Raw genomic sequence first — 12,067 nt, forward strand, 5'->3', positions numbered from 1 at the left:
TTTAATACACTTGGGCATGGAGAGTACAATTCCCCCATCAAGAATTGTTGCTCAAAAAATGAAAAGATTAAAAAAAAAAAAGAATTGTTCCTTTCAATTTTCATAGGGAGAACAGAATAAATTGCATTATGCATCCAAAGATTTAATAACCGAAAGTGAATTAATATATGACCATGGTGGCTATGAGAGAAGCTTAAGGAATTTGAGAGGCAGTCAGTCCACGTGACGTCTCAAAAAATCACCAGGTGCTTTGGCTAGAATAGTTAGTGTTCCAAGATTGCCACACACCTGGTATCATTTCCAACCTCCACCCTAAGGATAGGAATCTACATTGAGGAGAAGCTCAGTATACAGAACACAGAACAGCTGTGTTTAAATTATGCCAATTTGGGTGTAGTGAGCTGGTGTTAGTGATTTACTCCATTTGACCCCACCCCTTGAGGGCAATGCAAATAAAATAAAACTGATTCCAGCTTAAATGTGACAGTAACTGGTTAAAAAGTCATTACCACCTTCTTTGCAGTGACTGCTCCTGAAATGGGCATATGATTCAGTTCTCGGGAAGGAGACATAAATAAAAGATCATTGGAGTTTCTAGAAGAATTCTTGAAAGCAATTGGAAGCTATTTGTTTTGTCTTCTACTGAATATGAACAAGAAAACATGAGGCACTGATTGCTGCTGGGAACGGAACCAGCCACAGAACGAGACTGCAAAGCTCAACAGCAGAGTGGAGAGAGAAAAAAATCTGATTGTCATCTTCACTGAGTCTACCGGCTGCAAACCGCCCTACCTCTGGACTTACACTACGCAAAATAATACATTTCCTTAGTGCCTTTCTGAGTTGGGTTTTCTGGTCTCTGGGGCCAAAGCATCCTAACAGATACGCATGGAGTGAAGTATTGTCCTCCAGCTGTTTCAAATATAAGGTAATGTACATCCTAAGTGTAGGGCAGACATCTGTTTACGGCTGCTTGATCCCCTACACGTGATCTCCAGCTTCAATATGCACTAAATCGAATGAGGAGCATAGTCCAAGTCAGAGCCCAGGGCCTACTCCCAGAGACTGACTGTAGGCGGCCATTGAGTTCTTCATCTGTAACAACCCAGGTGATGCTGAGTACAGCAGACACTGCACCCAATATCCATTCCCCGCCCCCTTTATTAAAAGCACCCAGGATGGATGAAGGCTGGCAAGGTGAGTGCCAGGCCAAAGGCATCTTGAGATGATAGGTGTGGCCATGTGACAACGCTGGCTGAGGGTGGGGTCGCTTCCTCACTAAAAGGCAAAGCCTGGTAAAAGGAAAGGTCCTTGCCCTACTGGAAAGCAAATCGCAGACCTGGGGTTGCAGATGACGATCTGCTACCCTCAGAATCAAAGTCACCAGCCAAGGAGGAAGGAGGAAGCAGCTACAAGACATCTGGGTCCGTGATCACCGCCTCGGGCTGCTGCACCGGTCCTATTTCCAGACACCTGGTTACATCAGAAAAATGAAGAAGCCCTATGTGATCGTGCCTCGGGGGCCGCGTTTCTGTGGCTTGCGGCCACACCCAATATTTGCTGACACACGAGTGTGCCGCAGGCCACTCAGAAATACTGCCCTACTGTGCTAGGTATCCAGGAGGCTCTTAGTAAATACTTAGGCTTGACCTTTTCGCTCGTGTTTCCTTCTATTCTTACTTCTAGTATGGTTTTCCTTAGACAATCTTGTATTGTTTCAAAGTCTTGTTGAAATTAAAAGGAACCACGGATTCTAAATAAACAGACCATAAAATTCTACTTTATTTGGCTTAAAAATAAAAGGAAAAGTGGTATCAAACAGTACTGGTGCAATGCAAAATTGTTAACTTCTCCTCAACTTAGCTTTCAGTAACTAAGATTATGGAACAGTTCCACTTTTCAGTATTTACTAATTGGGGAAAGTGGGGAATAACTTTACTCTGGAAAATGTTGCTTATAGCAATATCACAAGTCAGAATTATAGATCCTAAGCTTCAGACAGTAATAATACCATAGCATGCTGTGAATAACTTGTACTCTGTTATAACTTGCTTTCAGCTAGCTGTAGGGTTTCATTCGGTAGGTCATGAGTTTTGGGATATCCTATCTGAAGAATTTTTTGAACATCTCAAATCTGCAACTACTTAAAATTAGACCTTTGGCAGGATCCCATCAATAACTTATAAACTAAATGCAGCAGTAACTTGTTCCAGCAACTTCTAAGTAAACTCCTTGCCAGATAATCCTTCAGCACTTGAACCGTGATATCGGCTGGGTCTTCAACCTGACTTATCATATTAGTGCCATCAGTGTCCTTTTCTGTAATGGAATCCAGTTTCCAACTATAAAAGAAAGTCAAAAGTGAAATATTAGACTATGAGCATTTCAGAAAAAAAAAAAAAAAGAACCAGAAAACTTAGGAAAAGTTCCCATTTGATTATCTGGAAAATTCCCTCTAAAAGATCTTACATATTAAGGACTTTGATACATTATAAGTAAATATGTGTGCATCTCTATACCATTAAATGTCTTATAAAGAGATACTACATTAATTCAACTAGCCTCTCTCTTAAGGAAAAGAAGAATGTTAGGAGAGTTGAATTCCAGTTAACTTTGACTGATTGCAGGGTAACTGGGAAATTTTTTTCTAAATCGGAATGAAATTTTCTTAAATAATGGGGCCTGGAAAAAACAGTGACAAATGAGGAACGGAACCCAATTACTTTGACTCCCAATTAGCTTTTCAGTTTATGAAATAGGGTTTCTACAAGAAAGTGGAGAGGATGTCTCTAGGAAGGCTGCCTAAAAAGAACCAAGCTGCTTTGTTTGAAAGGAACGTTACCTGTAAGTTTGGTCATGCCAATTTCCTTCCTCCAACAAACACACTGCATGATTGTCATAAATGGTGGGGGCAGAAGTGAGCTTCTATTTTAAGGGACTCAGGTGGCTATCTGCTTGCGGACGTGGTGGGCTTGAAGCTGCACTGATGCCAACCACATGTTTGAGGGCATGTTTATTTGGGGTGACTTGGCAGCTGGAGGAGTGAGGGTGCTGGAGGACCCTGCAGCCCGTTCTTGGCACCATTCCTGGTTCCTGGCCTACTTCTGCATTTGCCTGGTGCCCGATGGCCCTGGCAGAGCTGCTGTCTTCTCCGCTCAGCAGTGGGCTCAGGCCCAAATGAGCTGTTAGGGGCCCTACCGGAGACCCCTTGAGTAACTAATCTTGCAGGCTACCCTCCTCCCCACCAGACTTGCCTCTACTCCCTCCTGGCCCCATGTGACCAGCCCTCTCCGTCCCCAACTCTAGGCATGACTCCCAGCATGCCTCAGACTTTTCTAAATTAGCCCTGATTGTGGAGCAAAGTAGGAAGAGGCGTCGGGGCATAACCTAAGTGACTCCATAATAAAATATTTTGAGGTCTCTTTAAAAATTCATGCAAATGTGTCACCCTACACCATAATGTTTGTTTTAATATGAAACATTTTAAATAACCTAACAGTTAAATAAGTTAACTTCTCCCTCGAAAAGAATTTCAAGACAAATTGTACTCTGGGAAGACGCCCATGACCCACTTGTGGCCCACAAGACCCCAGCACAGCACCCACACATCCATGGAGCGTGCACACGCCAAAGGGAGGAAGAAGCACCAGCGTTTAGACGCTAATGTCCAACTGGTATGCATGACGTACGACCCTCCCCGCCCCTAATCCCAGGGATCCCTAGTTCTGAACATCAGGGGAAAGGAGCGAGGAGGTGGGAAACAGAGAGGGGGGAAAGGGGGCAAAATTACACCTTTCAAAAATATTCTCTAATTTTAATTTTTAAGGAATTCAGGTGAGCTTTACCCCAATTTTCCCAAATTAATGCATTTTTTTCACCACCTATTTTCACCGCCTATATTTTGCTATTTGACTTCCTAATTCATTTCAGCTGTGTAGCTTGGTATTCACAGTAAGAAGAATCTAATCCAAGTGTCAAGTTTATTACCTCAGCTTTGCTCTTCCAGTTGTATTCTCCGGTGCTCATCTGAGGACCTATCTTGACTGAGCCAATTCAAATACATGCATCAAACAGAAAGAAACTAAGTTAGGAGTGTATGAGTAAACGTAGTAGAAGAATATTTTGAAACAGCAATTTGCTTTCTCTCTTCCCTTCCACATGGGTTCTTTACTTTCTTCCCTCAGGGAGTGTCACGCTGGGGCTCAGCTCCCAGCAGATGAACCCAGGATTCAGTGAGGCCGAAAAGGAACAACAACCGAGCCACAGATAGGGGGTTCATACCACTACATTACATTCTCGATGACGGCTGGTTGAGACATGAGAAGCAAACATCCGTCAACACCCCAACACGGAGCCTTCCTGCACCACAGTCTTGCTGGGCGAGACACAGGAAGTAGGACCCACAGGATCTGCACCATCCGCGACACCTGCGCTTGCTAAGGCAGCCGCGGCAGGTATATGCAAAACAATAGTAGTAGCTAATGGCCAACTGGTTACAGCTGATGGCCATCTAATACCCAAGTCAGCAGCTTTCCACATGAGGCCAACAGCCTGGAAACTGCTCTCCTGGCCCTTTCCCAACAGGGAGGTTTGTTAACAGGCTCCCAAAAGTCCAAGATAAGGGCTGAGAAACTCAAATGAGAACAGGCAGGTCACACACATGATGAAGTGGGCTGCACACAGGACAAAAGCAAGCGGCATGGACTGTGGAAAACGACAGCATCTGCTTCTCCTTGGGCGCCCGCTGACACTCAGCTCTGATTATCGCCACACGCAGGAAGAAGGGCCGAGGGTTGGCCGACTTTCTCATTTTTTTCAAGAAAAGCTCAAAATCTGGATTTTTTTTTTAAATGTGAAATTCCTGGATATTTATACTTGGCAACTAATTTTAAATTTTTAAAAGAAAACCAATATGTGGGCCAAATCCAGTGTGCTGGCTAAATCCATGATGGGCCTACCATTCGTGGCTTCTGTCCCAAACTCATTGGGGAATACAGAGTGACATATTTCCCTCAGTCTCTCTGGAATCAGTGGAGGAAGGAGAGAGGCCTACAGGCCCCAGGAAGGGTTGAAACCTGTGCCCTATTTCCACTTAAGTTCTCTGACTCGATGGCCCTCAGGGCACCCCGAGTCTTGCTCTATACTCCTGCGCCCCACAAGTGCAGTGGAAGCAGCAGAGTGACAGACCTGAAGAGACTGATAGTGTAAAGGTCACCTCAGTGTTAGCCAGCTTGGACGGGAGACCCAGGAGCAGAGGGGGCTCCCCCAAATCAAGCGCTGCATATAACCCCAGAACAAGGCATGGAAAGTGAGCCTTAAGAACATCTGAGTTTGAACTTGCTTCTAGGGGACGAGTGGAATTAGGTATTGAACGTCTGTCTCTCCTCCCCACAAGGGCAGAGGCCTTGTTTGGCTCACTCACCGACTAGCGCTTGGCACAGTGCCCAGCACACAAGTAGAGTCAAATTTTATAAGAATTATGCAGATGAGAAATATTGAGATATAAACTATTAATCAAATGTCATTCTATGCACACAATTTGAAATCATGTAAACTCCCCTCCCCCACCCTGAACTAATAATTCATTAAGAATTACATAATATCTAAGCTAGCAAGTCACACAAATTGTAAACACTGGGGATGGTGCTAATTAGAGGAGCAAATCAAGGATGACTGTTTTCAAGTGGGGACAGCTGGGAGAATATTGCCGCTGGGATCTGTGAGGCAGGGATGCTGGGCACTGAATGACAGATCTTGAGTGATTTTCTCTAGAGCAAGGCCTTCCTGTCTAGTCATCTGAGTTGTGGCCATGACCGTGGTGTGGGATACTCAGTAAGCATGGGTCAAGTTCCATATTCCCTTTGGTTGTTGGGAGCCATCCAGCTCCCCCGTACTGTGTGTGTCTGTCCCCTCCCCATTCCCGCTCTGCGCCCAACAGGGCTCCAGCCTACTGTGGCAGAGACAGAGTACAACATAGAAGCTGCCCACCTACCACTACCACCACCACAGCAAGGTTTGAGGGAGGGACGCGAGAGGAAGAAGCCACCTGGATTTCAGGGTCTGGAAGTCTCTGACCTCCCAGAAGCAACATGGTTGTCAAGGTGGCCCAAGAATGGGGACTGATGATAAACCCACACAATCCCCTCAAGTCATTTTCTTACAGTTAAATGAATTTTGCCCGTATGAGAATTCCTTCTCAATGGTTTTCCGACCACTACAGGGCTACCCCTTACCTACGGCGTTGGGGTTGTTACTTTCGGCAGGCTCGGAAGCTTGGACAACCAGCAGCTTGCTTAAATTTGAAGTTCCCTGAACCTAAAGGAGAAAAATCCAAATGAGTCACAAGAGCATTCTTTGACCTCTTAGCTGCTGCTTTCTAACTTTTCCAAAGGAATATAAGAAATAAGCCAAAACCTAGAAACAGGCCTCCAACCTAAGCTCTATCTTTTTCATTTCAAATCCTTTTTAATGTTGCTTCAAAAAGTCATGGACCAGTAAATTATTTCCTTTGCATATTTATAGACACCAGAAAGGTGTATTTTCTACGGCCGACTTGTAAATGGACTGGAAATTCCCAGGTTAGAAACGAAATCCCCTCTGAATTACTTTTACTGCTACACTGACGTTCAAGGGTTCAGGGCTCAGCCGTCCCACGTGACAGGGCAGTCTTCTTAGAGTTTTCACCCACAAAATTGGCCTTCCCAGAATGCAAGTAGCATATAAGAATCAACTATAACTATCATTTCTAAATACGTCATATTATCTCATTTAATCCTCACAATGACCTTATGAGGTGACTGCTGCTATTACGCTCATCCTACTAATGAGAAACCTGAGGGTCAGTGGGCGGCTTGCCCGCGAGCACACACCTCAGGGGCCCCGGGGTCAGGTTTTAAATCCAAATAGGCCTGACTCCAAACCCTGGGGGCTCCACAAACGAAGCTGTGGGTGCTGCTCCTGCGTTCCCTGCCTCACCCCACCCCTTCTCTCAAAGCTAAGGAGATTTTCATTTCCTATTAAAGAAGAGCATTTAAATTTCCTCATCCTCTGAATTGTTGCAAAGTACAAAAGAATGTTATCAAAGGTGGAAATGCACTTTTTAGGAGGCTTGCCAGCTTCTCCAGGGCATACATTTTCGTGAAATGAATGAGCTTTCCAAGGGGAGAAGCTCACCACCGGATTAAAGAGGCGTCAGCTCTTCCCATGGCCTCTTGGTCTTCCCCGCTCCTGGGTTCCACCTCCCGTCCCCTGTGGACCTTGTCTCTGCTCACCCCATTCCCCATTACCTCCTAGGTGTCCACACTTCCCCGCTCCTTACGGAAGCATGGAATGATGCGGCCCAGGGCCCGCTCTCCAGTTGTACCCACAGCCCCTAAGGTGGCAACAAAGTGACACGGCCCCAACTCTGCTCCGTTATTATTAATCAGTGCATATACTTCAGAGCCACACAACACACGGTGTCATCGCCTTGGTGTGAACTCAGAAAAGCGCCCCCTGACCGTCCTTCCTCTGGGGAGGCACAGCCCCACCCCTCGGCAAGCAGACAGCAGGCCGATTCCAGACCCCACCTGCCCCTCGGTCACACCTGTGTGCAGGGCACAACCTACATGACAAAACACAGAAACCCGGGGTATGTAATGGCTGTTTTGTTGAGGATGGGTGAGAATTGCAGGGTCTCTCTGGGTTCAATTTCTTTCTGAGGTGGTCAGTTGAGTTTTAAAATCACTTTTGGGGCACCATGAAACACAAATGACCCCTTATAGATGATCCTCCTTACCTGCTCACAGGTTGTAGGTAAGATGCAAGGTGCGAGATACGGCAGCTCTGTCCTAGTATCAATTACACTGCCGAACACGACAATAACGAATTTCATCGTCTCATTATCAATAGTGATCTCATTGTACCTTGACAAGGTTTCCACATATGCCACATTGAGCGCTACACACTTCTGAAACTTTAAGTCCTACAATAAAATTACATTTTTTTTCTCTAAATCATAGAAAATGACATGTGGCATCAAGAGGAAAACAAATTCACTGATTTAGCTGAGTTCTTGGAGGGTGTCAAAGGTAAATAAATGGGCCCCGAGACCAACACAGAGAATTGATATAAAGTTCGAAATTGCCTCTGATGAGATTCTGAACTCGGTTATGCTGTCTAGGTTCGGTGGCCCCGGATGTGGCCGCCCAGCCTGGTTTGTTGGCTTGCGTGAGCTCTCAACCAGCCATCACGATCTCAACGAAGCATGGCTTTTACCTAGCAGCAAGCAACTGTTCCAACAAACAAGAACAAACAAAGCAAAAAGCCAGAACAAAAACACAGCAGGGCCCCAAGTCTGAGGCATACTTTGAGGCTCAGAATCACGATGTTAGAGCTGGAAGAGAGCTGTTACAAGGTGAATGGTGTCTCCCCACAATTCATAAGTTCTAACCCCCAGTACCTCTGAATGTGACCTTACTTGAAAATAGGGTTGTTGAAGATATAATTGTTTAAGATGAGGTCACACTGGAGTAGGGTGGGCACCTAATCCAATGTGACTGGTGTCCTTATGAAAAAAGGGCAACTTAGACACAGATATGCATACGGGGAGCACTCTGTGGGAAGATGAAGACAGTCATCTACAGGTCAAGGGTGGGGGGGCTGGACCAGGTTCTCCCCCACAGCCCCCAGGAGGAACCAACCCCACCAACCCATTCATTTCAGATTTCTAGCCTCGAGAACTGAGACAATGAGTTTCTGTTGTTTAAACCACTCAGTTTGTAGTACTTTGTCATGGCAGCCCCAGCAAACTAATACAGGAGCTTAGGGTCCATCCAATGGTAGGAATTTCCTGGAAGACTCCCTGACAGAGGCCGTCAGCGCCCTCTCAACATCTCCCATCACAGGAAGTGCACGGCCACATGACCCTTGGTGCACGGACCTTGTGCACGGACCTTGGTCCCTGACAAGCAAATCTAACACTTACTTGCTGGGGGCACCAGCATAACTGAGGCACCAGAAACACAAGAAAATTAACAAACATCTAGGATTTTGCAACCAGAAAATCTAAAAAGAAGCTATTTTGGTTTTTGAATGCATGTAAATTGTGAGTTCTATGGTTTGGAGGAGGGGGTGTAGCGTAATTTTATTAGTGTTGGCAGGGGATGGGATCTAAAATGTCTTAACTGGCTAGTTCTTGAAAAAAAGACTAGAAGGAAAAAAAGACCAGTGTTAAATAGAGATTCTCTGGGAGTAAAATTGGAGTGGAAAGTTATTACTGCTTTCTTCTGTTTTGTATCTGTATTTTCTATTTTATATAATGAATATGTGTTGTTTGTGAATCTAAGGAAATGAAAGGACATTCGCCTTATTATTGAGGTGAGTCTCACTCTGTCAGTTAAAGCTGCAACCTGCTGGTCCTAAGTCTGGAGTGTCATCCAAGACCCTGAACTTGCCCTGCATCTCACAAACAGGCAAGGCAAAAGGAAAAGGAAAGAATCTAATTCTCTTCACCTTTCTGCTAGAATTTTTCTGAAAAATATAATTGCCACATAGTACAAGAAACATGACTGCCTTAGTATGACATGCTAATTTTTCTCTTAAGATTTAATTTTTTTTAAGAGCAGTTTTAGGTTCACAACAAAATTGGGAGAAAAGGTCCAGAGATGTCCCCTATACTGCCTGTCCCCACACATGTACATGTCCTCATTACAGCATCCCCACCAGAGGGCACATTGGTTACAATCAATGAACCTGCATTGACACACCATAATCACCCGAAGTCCATAGTTTACATTAGGGCTCACTCTTGGGGTTGGACAGTCTGTGGATTTGGGCAAATGTATATGACATGTATCCACCATTCTAGTATCACACAGAGTATTTCATTGCCCTAAAAACGCCTCTGTGTCCCACCTATTTATTCCTTCCCGCCCCACCTCCTAGCAACCACTGATCTTTGACTGGCTCCATAGTTTTGCTTTTTCCAGGATATCCTAGAGTTGGAGTCTGACAAGCTGTCTTCCAAAGTGGCTGTCCCACTCCGCATTCCCACCAGCGATGAGTGAGAGTTCCTGTGGCTCCACGTCCTTGTCGGAACTTGGTGTTGTCAGGGTCTCGATTTTGGCTGTTCTAATAGGTGTGCAGTGGTGTCTCACTGTTATTTTAACTTGCAATTCCCTGATGACACATGATGTGGAGCACCTTTTCATATGTTTATTTGCCACCTGTGTATCTTCTAGGGCAGGGGTCGGCAAACTGTGGCTCGCGAGCCACACGAGGCTCTCTGGGTACGTTCCGTCTCAAAAGTTTGCCGACCCCTGGAAGAGCCAATCCTGTCCCTCACAATAATTTAAAAATTACTCAAGAGCCATAAAACAAATGAAATCACCATTATGTGAATAATATCCTTTAAACATTTTATAAATGAAACTATGATAGTTTTATTTTCACTTTCAATTTTACTTCAGGCCACATATATATACCCAAAGAGCCACATGTGGCTCGCGAGCCACGGTTTGCTAACCCCTGGTGGCTCTTCCATCTCAAAAGTTTGCCAACCCCTTTAGGGTGACGTATCTCTTAAGATCTTTGGCCCATTTTCCAATTGGGTTGTTTGTGTTCTTCTTGTCGAGTGTTAAGACTTCTTTGTGTATTTTGGAAAACTGTCCTTTCTCAGAGGTGTCTCCTGCAAACATTTTCTCCCAGTCTGTGGCTTGTCTTCTCTTGAGACATGCTAATTTTGAAACCCAACATTTATAACCATTTTCTTAATTCAGTGAATGCTGCTTAACTCCAGGTCTGTCACTTCCCCAGTTCCTGACGCATAGTAAGGGCTCAATAATTATTAAATTGGATGTAAATATGGGATTGAAAATTGTGCCAGTCCAAGAACAGGCTTGAATCACTCCTTTCTGGAGAGAAAGTTCATGGAAGAGAATCAGTTACCCCAGTGAAGATTTTGAAAAAGCAGGAGATTTATATTAACGTGGGTAGATATTAATAGACTAGAATAGAATAAACACCAGCTGAGTGTTCATTAGCTCATTCTAATCAATGCTGGGCTTGGTTCTTGGGGACCTACCCACTTGATACTTTCTGAATCTACCTTATTTTTTTTTTAAGGGATGACTGCAGGTAGCCTGGGGAAATTAGCTGTGGCAAGGGGACTGCCAACCTGCAGGAAGTCAGCATAAGAGAGGGGCTAAAATTCTAGAATCTCATTTTAGAAGGTCAGGCACAACCTTCCTTTCTGTCTTTGTCATAGAAATATGAAGTGCACTTTGTAAAAAATACAGTCAATAAAAGCTCACTTATATTTGAATCATGTAACTTACCTCATTGACGAGAACTGATTCAAAATACTGGGAGGCAGTGCTGAGAGCAAGCTTTAACCATATTTTATATTCCAGGGATGGCCAGAAGATATCGAAGCCTTCATATAAATCCTCCAGGGAGATAAAACAGGCCTGAAATCACAAATTACCACGCGGCAAGCTTGACCCGGAACTAAATTATAAGACAATCAGGAAACAAGATGCCTGCATATTTAATCTTCATCCAACCTCTTAGGAAAACTGACTATCAAGTCTAATATAATTACAATACTGTGCCATTGAAAAGCATTGTGTTGTTGGAGCAGTTGTTTGCTATGTATAAGATAATACAATTTACAGTCCAATGAAAGCGATAGGCTTAGGAAGAGTCCAGGGAAATCCATACCAGTCAATAGCTATGATAACGCATATGGCTTATGAGCCCAGGATTCGGGAACCAAGCCACATACACTTACCTATTTTTACTGACACAGTAGGTGAAGTGGGGCTCATGTATAGTATTGGTTTCCAGAGGCAAGCTGCTTAACTGAATGCTTTCAGAGTTCAAACTAAATGAGCGTCCGTGAATTAAACTCAGCCTTGTGGCTGAATTCATGCCTTCTGTCCTCTTCCAGAAATGAAATGGCATGAAACGGATAAAGCGACATCCCTTCTGTTCCACACACCACTAAGACTGTTCCCTGCTCTCTTTTGTCTAAACATCCCAAAAGCTGGAGAAGTCTTTGTAAGCAGGAACGGTGGCTCATTTCTAT

General features: G+C 44.4%; 1 protein-coding gene across 1 annotated transcript in view; it reads right to left on the reverse strand.

The window, feature by feature from the left end:
- Window positions 1-1,819: 1,819 nt before the first annotated feature.
- SLC9C2 (solute carrier family 9 member C2 (putative)) overlaps window positions 1,820-12,067 on the reverse strand; it is a 57,337-nt gene continuing 47,089 nt past the window's right edge. The window contains 5 exon segments of the mRNA XM_019647105.1: window positions 1,820-2,342; window positions 3,988-4,043; window positions 6,234-6,315; window positions 7,778-7,963; window positions 11,316-11,447. Coding sequence (XP_019502650.1) covers window positions 2,307-2,342; window positions 3,988-4,043; window positions 6,234-6,315; window positions 7,778-7,963; window positions 11,316-11,447 — 492 coding nt within the window. The 3' untranslated portion in view covers window positions 1,820-2,306.

The sequence above is a fragment of the Hipposideros armiger genome, unplaced genomic scaffold (genome assembly GCF_001890085.2).
Source record: "Hipposideros armiger isolate ML-2016 unplaced genomic scaffold, ASM189008v1 scaffold_6, whole genome shotgun sequence".
Lineage (NCBI taxonomy): Eukaryota > Metazoa > Chordata > Mammalia > Chiroptera > Hipposideridae > Hipposideros > Hipposideros armiger.